At 44.6% G+C, this 17,343-nt stretch overlaps 1 protein-coding gene across 1 annotated transcript in view; it reads left to right on the top strand.

Annotated features, from left to right (window-relative positions):
• Positions 1 to 322: 322 nt before the first annotated feature.
• The window catches only part of PLEKHD1 (pleckstrin homology and coiled-coil domain containing D1), a 29,456-nt gene continuing 12,435 nt past the window's right edge, over positions 323 to 17,343 (top strand). The window contains exons 1-4 of the mRNA XM_079990268.1: positions 323 to 1,263; positions 12,133 to 12,226; positions 13,342 to 13,431; positions 15,192 to 15,268. Coding sequence (XP_079846394.1) covers positions 1,115 to 1,263; positions 12,133 to 12,226; positions 13,342 to 13,431; positions 15,192 to 15,268 — 410 coding nt within the window. The 5' untranslated portion in view covers positions 323 to 1,114. The remainder of the gene's footprint in view (positions 1,264 to 12,132; positions 12,227 to 13,341; positions 13,432 to 15,191; positions 15,269 to 17,343) is intronic.

Genomic DNA, 17,343 nt, shown 5'->3' with positions numbered 1-17,343 from the left:
CTCTCTCTCTCTGAACGATATTGGTTACATGATTTCCTGGGATTGCTAAAGGGGAGCATAAATGACTTTCTGCTATTCGGTTCACACAATTCATCAATGGCATGTTTAGTGAAGGAATCGTGATGTTAGCCTGAACAAAGTCAAAAACAGCACTGGTGGAACATGAGGCTTTTATTCCCTTTTAACAGCTCTGGACAATCTTTTGTTGTTGTTTAGTCGTGTCTGACTCTTCGTGACCCCATGGACCAGAGCACGCCAGGCACTTCTGTCTTCCGCAGTTTAGTCAAACTCATGCTGGTAGCTTCGAGAATACTGTCCAACCAATCTTTACCATTCCCCATATAATCAATCTCCCATCACCACACAGTACAACTGCCAAAGCGGAAAGCATATTCTTTCCTGCTTCCCCCCTCCTTCTGAATGCTGGGAAGTTCTGGGACGCTATTATAGGGTACATTTCTCCCTCTGCAGTTAAGAAAACTAGAGGATTAATAGGTTTTTTAAAATAAATAAATAAAATAATAATCTGCTTATGCAGTTAAAAGATTGAACAGGCACTACAGAGGCACAGAAGCAAGCCTGGCTTCTCTTTAGGGATGTTGTTGTCCAGCAGGACACTTGTGTATACCTTTGTATACATAGTGAGAAATAAATCCACTCACCCTGTGTCTACAGGACAGAAGCAGATGCATGCTAAGTATTAATGTGCTCCGGCCTCTGCTGCAGTGGGCATTTTGCCAGCGTCTCATGCACATTCAGAGTTTGGCCTGCTGCGCGATGTTTGGAGCGTTCATTCTGCCTCGCTTGTTTTCAGGCTGGTCTGGAATGTTGACTCACTCCATCTCTCCGGCACATCGGGAAGCAGGCACATGGCGCGAGGAAGCTCTCATCATCACTGCATCAGGGAGACAGGTATTGACTGAGCACTGAGCAGTCCAGATATTGATTCAAAGCACAGCCTCAGCCTCTCTAGTGTGTGTGTGTCTCTCTGTGTGTGTTTCTCCCACCGGGGCGGCTGGTTACGTCCTTCTGGTTCATTGCATTTAATCGGATTCCCTGAGCTGCAGAGCAGAGGCAGAGAATCAGCTCAAAAATCCATCTCCCTCCCTCGACAATGTTCACTTCAAAATCCAACACAGTGTCTCCTTCGCCATCGATGGAACCTGCCGACTCGGATGCCTTGGATATCAGCACCAAAGTGCAGCTGTACGGAGTGCTCTGGAAGAGACCCTTTGGGAGACCCTCAGCCAAGTGGTCCAGGAGGTAAGTGTTTGGAAAGAGCTGCTGTTGCAATGAAAAGGCTCCCTGGGGAGATGGGGGGGGCAGGGGACGACAATAGAGTTTGTGCTGGAGGGGGGGAGAGCCAGAAAATCGAGGGAAGTCACCGAGGGACACTCAAGCCAGGCATGAAAAACCATTCCATGACCAAGCAGATGAGTTCAAGAGTTGAGGGGAGAGCTCAGTAAGTATGCTAAGGTTGTGTTCGACACAGTGTTGTAAGAGATCAGCTGCAGCTTCATAGCATCTGTAGGCTAGCAGGTATGTGTAGTGGCATTTGCCCTCCTTGGAGACTGGCATGGTGTCTCTGTCTGCTGCCCTCTGTGCCCCAGGGAAAGAAAATTGGCGCTAGCATTGGGCTAGCTTTAAGAAAGAATATGTGTGGCCTTTTGAAGTTCACAGAACACTTGGGTTTGGGGGACCAGGAATTCTTTTCTGGGTAACTGGTTGCATGTCCTGAAGGCAGGACATGGGGCAAATATGACAGGGAGGAGTTGTGTTGTGAGTGATGTCGCAGGTACTATCCAATAGGGGTCTGTGACTTTCAGCCATGTTGCGTTTGCTCTCACAATTGCCACGCTAGCGGGGGAAGGTTGCGGTTTGAGCTGAGAATGTGTGATGTCCCCATAACGCAGATACTTTTCCTTTACAAAAAAAGACATCAGAATGTCTACAAAAAGTGGAGGGGGTTGTGCAGGCGTTTTGCCCATTTTGGATGGGATCTGAGCATCAGTGGTTCTGTGAAATGAGTATTTTGAGACGCCCATGACAATTTCTTAGGATACCAAATGTGCCCCTGGACCTAGTAATATCGTGGGCCCCCATCTTAGGCCCAGATGGAACTTGCTCCTGAGTAAATGGGAAGTAGGAGTGCTGTGGGGACCTAGTGATGTATTATGAGTCATGTGGAACCGGTCCTGCTTCTACCTGATGGATAAATCTGGGTAAGGGATTTGACTACAAATACTCATACATAATTTAAGAAATTGTGTCACCATCAACAGTAAAGTACCTTCATTAGGAAAAGACTACTCTCAGCGACTTCCCCCCCTTCTTCCTGTCGTCTTTCCTTTTGTTTCATAAGTTCAGCATGACACTAGTTTCGTTAATCTGTTACGAGAAGAAAATGACAGCCAAGGTGCTTTGTGTTTACAAGCAAGTCCTATTTAAAATTCCAGAGTCATGGTGTTTCTGAAAGGAGCCAAGGACTGGTGGTTTATCCCCTGTGAGAGAGGACGCTGAAGGGCAAAAGATTCCTTCACAGTTGGCAGAAAGTTCTCTCCGATGCTCATTTCCTCCAAACTAAATTGCTTACATGCAACTCCAGCCTCAGAGCGTAATTATTAATGCAGCAGTTTTATTCCTGGAAGTGGTCACTTTTAGCAGGTAGCGTTACTCAAATACGTATATGCATCTAAGCTGTAAGAATCAGGGGGTGCTAGTTGTGGGACAGGCATGGGGAACTTGTAGGTCTTTCCTAGAAATACAAGGGTCTTTCCTAGATCTTTCTTAAGATGTCAGGAATGAAACAGGAGATTTTTTGCTTGCCAGGCATGTGCTCCAAATTTGGGACGTTTTTTTTTTGGGGGGGGGAGGGAGTAACATCCTCCTGTAATGAAGGAACAACCACAGGAACCTGTCTTGTTCATCTAACCTAACACTGCCTACTCTGACTGGCAGTGGCTCTCCGGACTTTCAGGCAGGGGTTTCCCTGAGTCCTACCTGAAGATGCTGAGCAACAGATTTTCCCCATTCTAAATCCTTTCCCAAAGTTCCTTTCTGACATACAGCATCCCACCCCACCCCTAGTTTGGTTAACAGCCCTTTTCACTGTTTTGATCTAACCCCGTGGCTGCTTTTGGACGTATCTCCAGCATCACATGACGGCTCCAGCCCTGAGTCATCATCATTTGTCACAGACTCATAGACCTTTAGAGTTGGAAGGGACCTCGAGGGTCATCTACGCTCCAACCCAACCCCCCGCAATGCAGGAATTACAACGAAAGCATCCATGACAGATGGCCATCCAACCTCGGCTTAAAAACCTCCAGTGAAAGAGAGCTCACAACCTCTCAAGGGAGTCCGTTCCACTGCCCAACAGTGTCCAAGGCCACTAAGATGAGCTTCAGACCTCATCAGAGAAATTAAGCTGAGTGTTTCATATCCCAAGCCAATACTCAGCAGCCACAATACTGGACCACCTCCTGGCAAGGAAGGGAAGCCGTCTTCTGCCCATAGTGTAGCTGGTGCAAAGGGAAGGACAGGTTAGGTTAATCCAAGGGAACGCAAGGGACTCTTTCTGCTAACATAGCTGGTCTCTCTGGTGCATGTGTGACCCCACCCTCCTCTGTTGTACTTTCCTTATAAATCCCTACCACCACCCTGAATTAAGGCTTTAATGGCAAGAGAAGTTGGCACTGAAGAAGAATCTACCCAGGATCATCTACATGCATACTCTGTTTGAACAGGACCACCATAGTGGTCTTCTCCTTTGAAGGCATCCTTTGTTTGCAATGCTGTGTGTTCCAAGCCCAGTTTAGAGATAAAGACCATGACAGAATGGCTGCCTAAGATAGGCTTTCAGTCTGATCCAGTGGGTGGTATTTGTCGCCCCATTTATTGATGAAGAATGGTTGCAAGAAATGCTGGTGAAATTTTTGGCACAACTGTACTGCCCATTCCTAACAGCAGTATGTATTTGAATAGAACTTAACCATGATACATAAATATAGGGAATAACTCTGTCATTTAGAAGCCTCATGACAATAATGGTATGTTGTTTGCTAACTTTGCTGCCTTAAATGTGCATTCTGAAGTTGACCTCCTTTGTAAAGTTTTATTTTGAAATCTTTAAGATAACATTTTAGTTCCCTGTTGCTTTGAACATATACTGTACTTTACATTTGAATTTCTTCAGTAATGTTTTATTTGGGATTGTTTTATTTGATGTAGGTTTATATTTCTTAAAAATATAAAGTAGTATAGAAATGATGATGATGATAATGATAATGATAATGATAATGATAATGATAATGATAATGAAAATATAGAGGAAGCAAGTTTTTAAAAAGCTCCTCATTGTTTCACTGTCACCTGCCCAGGAACATTTTTGGACCCATCTGTGACCCACACTTTGAGAAGCACTGCACTATACTAAGGTTCCAAAGCCATATAAGAGTCATGATTAATCAGGGGAAATATCTGGACAAACTTTAGTTAAAAATTCAGGATGGTCAGACAGAAAACTGCAGTTAACAAACAGGAACACAGCACAAACCTTATCCACTCCTCCACACCAAATGTCTGTTGCCTGACCTATTTAAATGGCTTTGGAAGTCATCCTGGCTTTGGTTGATGGGAGTTGTAGTCCAGCACATCTGGAGGGTAGCCGGTTGGGGAAGCCTGTCTCAGCCTTCCAGGTGTCACATGCATCCCACTGAGCAGTTTCAAAACTGAACCGCCCTGGAGGCTGTCTTGTTCCACTTTTACTGGAATATCCCCAGAGGAGGAAAGATCACCCCAACATCAATTAGTTGCTATACTTAGTTCCTGGAGCTATTCCAAAAAAAGCATTGTGGACTCCAAGACCCAATAACGATGTTATAATCTGCGGGGAATACTTAACACAGCCCTTTTATGTTTTCAAAACGCGCTTATGAATATTACCTAACTAATCTCATTGACTGTGTGTATTAGGAACAAAACATTTATGGTTGGAAAACAGGCTTTTGTGGAGTTGATCCCACAATCTGGCTCTTTTTCTTTTTTTTCATATAAGCAGTCTCAGTCATACCAGGTGTGTGTACAGAAAAAACATACTGTGTGAGTCAGCAGTTTGTGAAGGTAGTTCTTTGGAAAGAACACATGAGGCAGAATCAGTGCCTGGATATGATAATGGACTGGATTTCAGTAAAAACAAAAACACACCTTAGAATCCAGAAAAGCTGGAGATAGTGTTAGTAACTGGCTCACCTGTCCAGGTGTGTGGAGTTCAACCTGTTCTGAAGGGGGTTACGCTCTCCCTAAAGCAGGAGTGTGGAGCCTTCCACCTTTGGGCAATCAACATAATAAACACTCCTGAACATTATGTCCTCCGGCTAGAATTAGCAACATTGTGATAGTGGGAGCTTATACAGTTGTCACCTGAACCCTAAGATTTCTTTTGACATCATTAATGTGAGTACTATACTCCCCTACCATGAACAGTTTTTGTCTTTTTTGTTGTTGTTTTTTAAATAAGGATGCTTCATCAATTTCTGGATATCTTCTGTACTGAATCCTCTAAAAGGCAGCAGAGACAACACTTATCTCCAGCTGTGGCGCTAACCTCCACAACACTTAAGTTCAGAGAATAGAGATGCCCTCAGATGATTTTTCCTCTCAAAGAGGGCTTGGTTCTAGTATTGGTGCTGTGAGGTGCTTTTTGCTGTCCTGCACCTGATGTCAGGCAATTGGCATTGGGATAAGGATAAGTATTGGCATAAAGCGTAAGGATAATAATAATAATAATTTTTATTTATACCCAGCCCTAGGGTGTTGCTATTTATGGACCTTGAGGCCCTCCGTGGGGCACACCGGGAGAGGCGGTCCCGTAGGTAGAAGGGTCCTAGGCCATGAAGGGCTTTAAAGGTCAAAAGCAGCACCTTAAATCTGACCCTGTACTCCACCGGGAGCCAGTGCAGCTGGAAAAGCACTGGGTGAATACGCTCCCATGGCAGAGACCCCGTGAGGAGCCTCGCTGCAGCATTCTGTACCCGCTGGAGTTCTGGGACAGCTTCAAGGGCAGCCCCGCGTAGAGCAAATTACAGTAGTCAAGCCTGGAGGTGACCGTCGTATGGATCACTGTGGCCAGGTCGGGGCGGGAAAGTTAAGGGACCAGCTGCTTGATGCGGCGAAGGTGGGAAAATGTCGCCTTGGCTGTTGCTGTAAGGATAAATGTGGCTGTACTTTTATGGATACCTCCCATGTCTAATTTAGGAGGTTGGGCTCAAGCAGGATGGAGGACTAGAATGGGAAAGCAATTCCACACAAATGCCCTTTGAATGACAACACCTGATTTCTGCACTTAAGTCTTCTCAAGTATTGTCTTTAAACTTCCTGAAATCCATTTTATTATACCTTCTAAAAATGAAGAGTTTATATTTTTCAGGGAGTAAAAGTGAAATGCTAAAGACCATAATTTCTTCTTGTGATGTGCATTCTAGTGGCCGGGGGTGGGGTGGGGTGGGGGGAGGTGTCCCACCATGGTCACAGTCGAACAGACTTGTCAGGTTCTTCTAGTGCAGCAAAATAAACAAGTCTGCACAGCATGGGCAGCGATCCTTTACCATGCCATCTTTCACTCATGGAAAAGCCACCATCCACCTCCAGCCTTCAGTTCTTTGCTAAGAAAACAAGGTCTTCTGGAAGACCAAATGCAAAGAAATCTTTAACACTAGAAAGCCCTGAGTGTGGCCACAAACGAAGCAACTTTGCTCACTTGACAGAATGGAAGTAAAAAATGGTTCTCCCTCCTCCACCATCACCACATGGGTTCAAATATTGACAATAACAAGGAAACTGGCTCCTAATGAAGTTGATGATAATAGATGTTGGTGCAGTGGCCATGGTGTCAGACTAGGACCTGGAAGACCAGGGTTCAAATCCCTGCTTGGCCCTTGGCGCTGTGATCTAAACCACTGAGCCTTTTGGGCTTGCCAATCAGAAGGTTGCTCTGTTCCACCTCCTGCCAACCTAGCAATTCAGAAACACACCAGTGCAAGTAGATAAATAGGTACTGCTGCGGTGGGAAGGTAAATGGTGTTTCCATGCACTCTGGTTTCCATCACGGTGTTCTGTTGCACCAGCAGTGGTTTAGTCATGCTGGCCACATGACCCGGAAAGCTGTCTTTGGACAAACACTGGCTCCCTCGGCCTGAAAGCAAGCTGAGCACTGCACCCCATAGTCACTTTTGACTGGACTTGACCATCCAGGGGCCCTTTACCTTTTTACCTTTTTTACCTCACCAATTTGTTGTGAGGGTACTATGGAGAGGGTAACCTTGAGTTTCCTGGATGAAAGGTGGGAGTCATTACATATCTCTAGGTGCCAGGCAAAAAACATTTTTCTTCTCCCAGGCCTTTGGTTTATTAAACAATGTATGCCTTTTAAACTGTGTGTGTGGTTATTATTATTGTTTGATATCATGTTATGTATTTTGTGTTTTTATATTGTAAACTGCCCTGTGATCTTTGGATGAAGAGTGGTATAGAAATGAATGAATGAATATAACTAAACTAAATATTAGAGAGTCCCTAGACTAACACTTTGCATTTGAGATGGGGATGCAGAGATTTGCATTTAGCCATGCCATTGTTGACGGAAGTGCTTCTGGAGTGATTTACTGAGGAACTGGAGAAAACACCTATCTAAGCAGGAGCTTCTGGGGATGATGAATCAAGAGGCCCTTATTCTGCTTAGACAGAAAGTGCCTTTCCTTTGCCAAGGCTGAGAATTGGAATAGCTCTGAAATATATTAGCAATTAAGGGCAAACCTATCATCTAAAGAAATATTGGGAGCTGCAAACCTCTCAAGCTCCTTTTGTCACTTTGAGAACATTCAAAACAAATCTCCAGCCTGGATAATTACATTTCACTTTAGGCTTCAAATCCCTAGACAATGTCAGTGGGTTCTATATTCAGTTTTTTCATACTCTGCTAATGTTGCTTTGCTCCTTTCACACATAAGAGCAAACATGGGGGAACAGTGTATCATTCCAGCATTTGGCCTCCTGAGATTCTTAAGCCCTCCGAACTGCAGAGCTAAAACTTAAATGTACAGATAATATTCATAGAACACTCTCACTGCTGGGATGGCTTACAGTAGCAAGGGAATATCCTTCATCCCATTAGAGGGTGAATTTGTAGTCATCTCTTTCGATCTAACTCCTCCTCTGGGTTTGCTGGAGAAAACCCCTCCACAAAGATAATCAACATCCACTAGCATGCAGTCAGTGGACCCTTAGGGGGACTAGACTAGTCCCCTACATGTTACCCTGGTGCCTATTTCCCAAAATCCTGGAAGCTTCTGCCCGGCTTGGAGAGGGAGGCTGGATGCTCATGCACATGTGATGACCCCTCCCCAAAATAGCCCACGCACACCACTACCACCATCCAAGGGTGAAAAATAACCACATTCAGTGATTCAACCAAATCCATCCCCACTTTATAACCCAATGTGTAACTGCTTTCAGGTAATATCTCTTGTTTTTCATGAAGTTGTGTGTGTGTGTGTGTGTCTGTGTGTGTGTGTGTGTGTGTGTGTGTAAAACAATACAAATGAACTACTAGCAATAAAAGGCCTTCTCAAATTATCTTCTAACTTGGTGACACAATGTAGCAATTTCTAACGAAGGATAAAATTATTTTGAATTATTGTTTTGGCTGATTATGCCAAAATCATCTTCTTTCTGCCACCATTTTATGCCTGGCTCTGCCCCTGTGCCACCATTTTGTGACTAATGTGGGGGAGGAAGACAGTGCTCCTGAAGGTAGGAGTCTATCAATTGATGAACATGATCATCCAAATGTCATAGACCAAATGGAGCAAACAGCACGCAGACCTAGTGGTGGGAGGAAAAAATCATTAAATAAGAGACACGGGGGAATGATTAATGGACTTCAATGTCTGTACACTAATGCGCAAAGCATGGGTAATAAACAAGATGAGCTTGAGCTCTTGGTACAGCAAACTAAATATGACATAATAGGCATCACTGAAACCTGGTGGGATAAGTCCCACGACTGGAATGTAATAATGGAGGGTTACAATCTATTTCAGAGAAATAGACCAGACAAGAAAGGAGGAGGAGTGGCGTTATATGTCAGGGATGTGTATACCTGTGAAGAGATCCAAGATTTAGAACCTCAAAGCCAAAGTGAGAGCGTTTGGGTCAAAATTAAGGGAGAGATGAATAACAGGGACCTCATTGTGGGAGTTTACTATAGATCCCCAAGCCAAACGGAGGACATAGATGATGCCTTCCTGGAACAGATGGCCAAGCATGCAAAAGGAAGGGAGATAGTAGTAATGGGGGACTTCAATTACCCGGATATTTGCTGGATGTCAAACTCAGCCAAGAGCATAAGGTCAAACAGATTCCTCACTGGCCTTGCAGACAACTTCATTGTCCAGAAAGTGGGAGAAGCAACAAGAGGAACAGCCATTTTAGATCTGGTCCTAACCAATGCTGATGACCTGGTTAGTGGGGTAGAAGTGGAAGGATCATTAGGCGCGAGTGATCATGCTCTTCTGAAGTTTACTATACAGCGGAAAGGAGCAGCCAAGCATACTAGGACTCAATTTCTTGACTTTAAGAAAGCCGACTTCATAAAACTTAGGGAAGTGCTGGGTGAGATCCCATGGACAGTAATACTAAAAGGAAAGGGAGTTCATGATGGCTGGGAGTTTGTTAAGAGGGAGATAGTAAAAGCACAACTTCAGGCAATACCAATGAGACGGAAACATGGAAGGTGCCTAAAGAAGCCAGGGTGGCTATCTAAAGAACTTTTAACTGAGTTAAGATTAAAAAAGGATGTGTACAAAAAATGGAAAAGGGGGGAAACCACCAAAGAGGAATTCAAACAAATAGCCAGCACGTGTAGACACAAAGTCAGAAAAGCTAAAGCACAGAATGAACTCAGGCTTGCTAGAGAGGTTAAAAGCAACAAAAAAGGCTTTTATGGGTATGTTCGTAGCAAAAGGAAGAACAAAGAAACAGTGGGGTCACTCAGAGGAGAAGATGGTGAAATGCAAACAGGGGACACAGAAAGGGCTGAACTCCTCAATGCCTTCTTTGCCTCAGTCTTCTCCGATAAAGAAAACAATGCCCGACCTGAAGAATTTGGAGCAAATGATTCAGCAGAGGAAACACAGCCCAGAATAACTAAGGAGATAGTACAAGAATACTTGGCTAGTTTAGATGTATTCAAGTCTCCAGGGCCAGATGAACTGCATCCAAGAGTATTAAAAGAACTGGCAGATGTGATCTCAGAACCACTGGCAGTCATCTTTGAGAATTCCTGGAGAACAGGCGAAGTCCCGGCAGACTGGAGGAGGGCAAATGTTGTCCCTATTTTCAAAAAGGGGAAAAGAGAGGACCCAAATAATTACCGCCCAGTCAGTCTGACATCAATACCAGGGAAGATTCTGGAGCAGATCATTAAGCAAACAGTTTGTGAGCACCTAGAAAGGAATACTGTGATCACCAATAGTCAGCATGGATTTCTGAAAAATAAGTCGTGTCAGACTAACCTGATCTCGTTTTTTGACAGAATTACAAGCCTGGTAGATGAAGGGAATGCAGTGGATGTAGCCTACCTTGATTTCAGCAAGGCATTTGACAAGGTGCCCCATGATATTCTTGTAAAGAAGCTGGTAAAATGCGGACTTGACTATGCTACCACTCAGTGGATTTGTAACTGGCTGACTGACCGAACCCAAAGGGTGCTCATCAATGGTTGCTCTTCATCCTGGAGAAGAGTGACTAGTGGGGTGCCACAGGGTTCTGTCTTGGGCCCGGTCTTATTCAACATCTTTATCAACGACTTGGATGATGGACTCAAGGGCATCCTGATCAAATTTGCAGATGACACCAAACTGGGAGTGGTGGCTAACACCCCAGAGGACAGGATCACACTTCAAAACGACCTTGACAGATTAGAGAGCTGGGCCAAAACAAACAAGATGAATTTTAATAGGGAGAAATGTAAAGTATTGCACTTGGGCAAAAAAAATGAGAGGCACAAATACAAGATGGGTGACACCTGGCTTGAGAGCAGTACATGTGAAAAGGATCTAGGAGTCTTGGTTGACCACAAACTTGACATGAGCCAACAGTGTGACGCGGCAGCTAAAAAAGCCAATGCAATTCTGGGCTGCATCAATAGGAGTATTGCATCTAGATCAAGGGAAGTAATAGTGCCACTGTATTCTGCTCTGGTCAGATCTCACCTGGAGTACTGTGTCCAGTTCTGGGCACCACAGTTCAAGAAGGACACTGACAAACTGGAACGTGTCCAGAGGAGGGCAACCAAAATGGTCAAAGGCCTGGAAATGATGCCTTATGAAGAACGGCTAAGAGAGCTGGGCATGTTTAGCCTGGAGAAGAGGAGGTTAAGGGGTGATATGATAGCCATGTTCAAATATATAAAAGGATGTCACATAGAGGAGGGAGAAAGGTTGTTTTCTGCTGCTCCAGAGAAGCGGACACGGAGCAATGGTTCCAAACTACAAGAAAGAAGATTCCACCTAAACATTAGGAAGAACTTCCTGACAGTAAGAGCTGTTCGACAGTGGAATTTGCTGCCAAGGAGTGTGGTGGAGTCTCCTTCTTTGGAGGTCTTTAAGCAGAGGCTTGACAACCATATGTCAGGAGTGCTCTGATGGTGTTTCTTGCTTGGCAGGGGGTTGGACTCGATGGCCCTTGTGGTCTCTTCCAACTCTATGATTCTATGATTCTATGATTCTATGACTAGTGGGCCTCAGTAATTTTCAGCCATCTCAGGTGAGTCCTGAGGGTAGAAAATTTGAAAACCTCTATTTCAGGTCTGATAGTATCAGGTCAGCCTATTGGTTGGAAGCAAAGAGCTGTAAGAGCAGCTACAATACTAGCCAATCAGCACACGTCATTGGAAGGAGAGAGCGTGGTGCGCATTGCTAGAGAGATCTGCAGGTCAAACACAAAGTTTGGTAATGTTAGCACTTTCCACAGAATCATGATACAGTCCACCTGCAGTATTGTCATCCATATGAAATTATTGGGGAGTTAAGTGTTTTTATAAAATGTAATATTTCTGTCTTCCTTTCTTTTCAGGTTCTTTATCATCAAGGAGAGTTTTCTGCTTTACTATGCTGAGAATGAAAAGAAGAACTTTGAAAACAATCGCTACTTTAATATCCACCCTAAAGTAAGCAGCATCTGCAAATGCGCTCCTCATAGACACCTGGAGCTAGACTCTTGTGTATCTTCTTCATAGAAGATATTCCTGTGTGCTAACTGGGCATTAAAAACACGAATGTGTATATTCTGATTCTTGTCCCTTTTAAATATGAATGAATGGGTATCCAATCATTTCCTCTGTGGGCACTTGAGTGTTGCCTAACTCAGGGGTCAACTGGTGGCACTATGGGAGATCTCAATGATTAAGCTGGGATATGAGGATTCAAGTGGACCCATAGGTACTCTGGACCTTAGTTGTTCAGGGCTTTGTAAATTAATACATGTACATTCTATAGTTCATGTACAGTTTCTCATAATGCACCTTTAAAGAAAAGTCAATGCACATTTTCTCTCAAAGAATTCTGGGCACTGTAGTTTTTTAAGGGTTGCTAGGAATTCTAATCCTCTGTGTGGTAAACTACATTGCCCTAAATTCTTTGAGGGAAAGAATTTGCTTTAAAGATATAACAGTCTAAGACTGTTATTATGGCTGCTACTGCAGAGGGGCTGCAGCTGAAAAAGAGGGATGTCGGTCCGTGGCTGAGGGGAGATCTAAATGGGCGACTTTCTGGTTTTTTTCTAATCTCACCAAAGGATGAGCTAGAAACCACCACGATAGATACCCATTGATCCTAACTCATTTTAAGCTGTAAAGGTAAAGGTAAAGGGACCTCTGAGCATTAGGTCCAGTCGTGGCCGACTCTGGGGTTGCGGCGCTCATCTCGCTTTATTGGCCGAGGGAGCCGGCGTACAGCTTCTGGGTCATGTGGCCAGCATGACTAAGCCACTTCTGGCGAACCAGAGCAGTGCACGGAAACGCCATTTACCTTCCCGCCGGAGTGGTACCTATTTATCTACTTGTACTTTGATGTGCTTTTAAACTGCTAGGTTGGCAGGAGCAGGGACCGAGCAATGGGAGCTCACCCCATCGCGGGGATTCGAACCGCCGACCTTCTGATCGGCAAGTCCTAGGCTCTGTGGTTTAACCCACAGCACCACCCGCATCCCATTTTAAGCTGTATCATGCTGCAATTCAGTAGAGAGTCACACAAACTAGTCTAAATTTTTGGTGTGTCTCCGCAGGGTGTCATACCTCTGGGCGGCTGCATCGTTGAAGCCAAAGAAGAGCCAAACATGCCTTATGCAATGAAAATCTCCCATGAGGACTTCCACGTAAAGACAATTTCTTTTTCCTCCTCAGTTTACAGTATTTTTTCAAGCTGTTGCAAGCCGCCAATTAAGGAATGAGCTGAGTGTGCTGACAGATGAGAAATGAATGTGATTGAAACTGCCACATGCAGGAAGCTGCCTTATCCCGAGTCAGATCTTTAGTCTATCTAGCTCAGTATTGTCTGCACTGATTGGCAGTGACACTCTGAGATTTCAGACAGGGATCCTCCTAGCCCTGCCCAGAGATATTGAGGATTGAACCTGAGACCTTCTGCATGAGGAGGCTCTACCACTGAACTACAGCCCTTCCCCCCTATAGAGCCACGCTGCATATTTCTTATGGGGAATGGAATGACCTCCCAGTTTTATTTTCTGTAACTGCAGCTTTTGACATAAGGTGCTGCGTAAGCCTTGACAGAAGTAAGGCTATTTCTAGACAATTAAACTGCTTAAACCAGGGGTTACCAGCCTTTCTGGGCTTGTGGCCACCTTTGCAAATTGGAGAAACGGTTGTAGACACCACAACCTGCTATATTGACTATATTGAGCAAAAGATTCCTGCTTTGCAGGGGGTTGCACTAAATGATTCTCCATTCCAGCTCTATAATTCTGTGATTCTATGAACAGAGCACTGCTTTCAAGCCTTATTCTGGGAGGAGAGGGAACCCTGTGGATGCCAAGGAAGGCCTCTGTGGGCACATGTGCACCCACAGACTCCACAGTGGTGATCCCAGGGATTAATAGTTATTCTCTCTCCCCAGGGACCTCTGAGAATAGTTTGTGAGGGTGACTGGGTATCCCTGATCTAACTACAGTTCCCAAGGCTGTGAAAACGATGCAGGTGACTTAGAAACATGCCTTATACCTAATCAGACCATCTAGGTCAGCTTTACCTACAATGACTGGCAGCGCAGAAACTCCAGGGTTTCAGGGGGGGTCTTTTCCCAGCTTTACCTGCATTCCCACCAGCATTTCTCTGATGAAAATACGTCGGAGAAATACAACCCACGCTTCTTACTGGGCTGCCCCAGCCACTCTGGGCAGCTTCCAACCTATATAATAACATAACAAAACAATAAACATTAAAAAAAAAACCCTTCCCCTTACACGATTGCCTTCAGATGGATCGGGGTTTGGATAACTCCATACCCTCCAACATTTCTCCAATGAAAATAGGGACATTCTGGGATTAAATCAGAAACCGGGGCGGCTTCTCTAAATCAGGGACATCCCTGGAAAATAGGGACATTTGGAGGGTCTGTACCTGGAGATGCTGATGTCTGAACTTGGGATTTTCTGCATGCAAATCTGATGCTCTACAACTGAGCGTCAGCCCTTCTTCCCCCTGTTAAATTAGCATAAAACTGATGTGTCTAGTACAGATATACTCCCTGGACACTCGTCATACACAAGCAAAGAGGTTCAGGTGGACCTGGGATTTGGGCCAGATCAGACTGGGGCAGCCCCAAATCACCCTGAGACAGATTAGGTCCATTCCACCCACTTTTCATCCAGTCAAAAGTGGGTGCAGCCAGGTGTGTGTGTGTGTGACCTTCCTTTCTTCCCTTGTTGACCACATGCTTAATTGCATGACTGGGCAAGGTCCACAGTTAGGATTGGGGTGGCCCAAGATCATCCAGGGTTGGATCAGGACCACTCTGAAACACTGGGTTAGGCCCCAAATCAGATCACTGGGCCCATGCAACAGCCCTAATATTTTCATACCGCTTCTCTCTTCATAGCCGCTGTGTTTCTCTTTTAAGGGTACCATTGTCCTGGCAGCAGAATCAGAATATGAACAAGCCCAGTGGCTGGAAATGCTACAGGAGTCCGGGAAAGTGTAAGTATCTGAGGAGCTGCTCTGTTAGGCTTGCACTTACTTTAAAGCTACTATTTACCTAAGGTCTGGTTTCATTAATACTCTAATTGTTAGCATTAATACTATCTGCTGCTCTTTGGGGGCTGTATCCCAAAATATATAATTTGTATATATATATAATTTGTATATACCCAAGAGGGTAACGGAGATAATGGCAAGAATATGGCCACAGTCAGAAATCTGTGATGAGAATGAAGAGCTTGCCTGCCCCTCTCCTCAGCCCAGCCACAAGGAGAAATTTTGATGCCTTTGCTTCAGTTTTACTTTAACCAGAATTCAGCATTTTGTTCAACCTCTCAGCTGTGGTTAACATTAGCTGCAGTTTGTTTAAACAAGCCATCTCCTGAAACTATAGTTTGAAGTTGTCTTGTTTCAAACAAACCATACGCAGTGTTAACCGGTGTGGTTACGGAAAAAAGAGAAGCAAAAACTCCCAAACTCCTTGCAACTCCACCAGAGGAGGGGAGGGAAGAACATGCAAACCTGATGGAGCTTGCAGCAGTTTGCTCTCATCACGCTAAACTACAATTTAGTGGGGAGATTTGGGGCTGGGATCAAGTGGAAATTGGGTATGGCAACTGAAGTGGAGGGATTTTCTGAGGGGTAGGCAGGGAATAACAGCCCTGGAAAGGGGAATGGGAATTGTGGGTACCTTCAGGTTACAGACTCCTCTAACCCAGAAATAGTGCTTCAGGTTAAGAACTTTGCTTCAGGATAAGAACAGAAATTGTACTCCGGCGGCGCGGCAGCAGCAGGAGGCCCCATTAGCTAAAGTGGTGCTTCAGGTTAAGAACAGTTTCAGGTTAAGAACGGACCTCCGGAACAAATTAAGTACTTAACCTGAGGTACCACTGTATATCCAGCCAGAGTTAAGAACTTAGACACACATTCCTAATTCTCCCAGTGAAATCAATGGCATTTAAAGGTACAGTACTTAACTCTGTCTGGATTGTGGCTTTGACTCTGAGAATGAAAGCTGCTTTCTCCAGGTACCACTGCATTATCAAGTCCCAGATTTTGTAACTTCCTAGTAGGCACATTGTTCTGACTAGCAGAACAGTACATTTAAGACTAGCGAACTTTACAAAGTGGCCTCTGTACTTAGGTTACCGTGTCCAGGAGGGTTTATTATGGCACTTACTACTGTGGTTCTGTGGCCAGGAGATGAGGTCCCTTCCCTCCTAATCTAGATGCAGGCAACTAGGACCATAGATGCATTTCAAGAAGATGAATCTCATTATGTTCTTCTCATCAGCAATAATGCAGCTCCCCAAAGTTCTACAAAGAAGTCTGTTACTCCAAAATTCTTACCCTGCTTTTGCACCCCTGTAATATTCAGCAAGCATGTGGTTTTTTTTTACTAAGGATGCAAACCTTTGCACACTCAGGTGTACATTCAGTGAGTCCAGTGCATAAACATAAGAAGGACTGAGCTGCACACTTGCAATCCTATATTGATTTAGGTGCGTTTTAAATTGTTTCAGTGGGCTTAGGGACCCTACACTGAGCATGGAACTGGACTGCAAGTGCTTGTCCTCCTGACCTTCATGCTGTGTTTCACATAATGAAAGGGGAAGCTCTTTCCATCTCCGAGAAGTTAGCAAGGCAAGGGCTACAGTGGGAGGCACTCCCAAAACAGATGGCAAACTTTTAGAGCCCTATAATCGTCAGCTAAGCTGCTTAAGTTTTGCTGTTTGCTCCATACCAGCAGTTTATATCCAGCTAGAAAGATTTTATTTCATTGAAGCTTACAGGGAACAATTAAAAAAAAAAACCCTTTTCACCCACCAGGGTTTATTCTAGGTTTTGTGTGTGTAATCATACTGGGGAAGCAAGGTCACAATAGCAATAGCAGGACGAAGCACATAATAACTTTTAATAAAAGGCACTTATGCATCAGACATAGCACTGGCCATCTATGCAGCAGTCCTAAGCAACTTTCTTGGCGCGTGTGACTGAAACAGAAAACTGGCTTGTGAGTGAACATGCACCGGGTTGTTCTGCCAGTAGCTGCAAGCGTGAGTTTCCAGCTGTTC

This window comes from Podarcis cretensis (genome assembly GCF_951804945.1).
Source record: "Podarcis cretensis genome assembly, chromosome: 1".
NCBI lineage: Eukaryota > Metazoa > Chordata > Lepidosauria > Squamata > Lacertidae > Podarcis > Podarcis cretensis.
The sequence above is the reverse complement of the archived record's forward strand: the minus strand, read 5'-3'. Positions and strand labels throughout refer to the sequence as shown.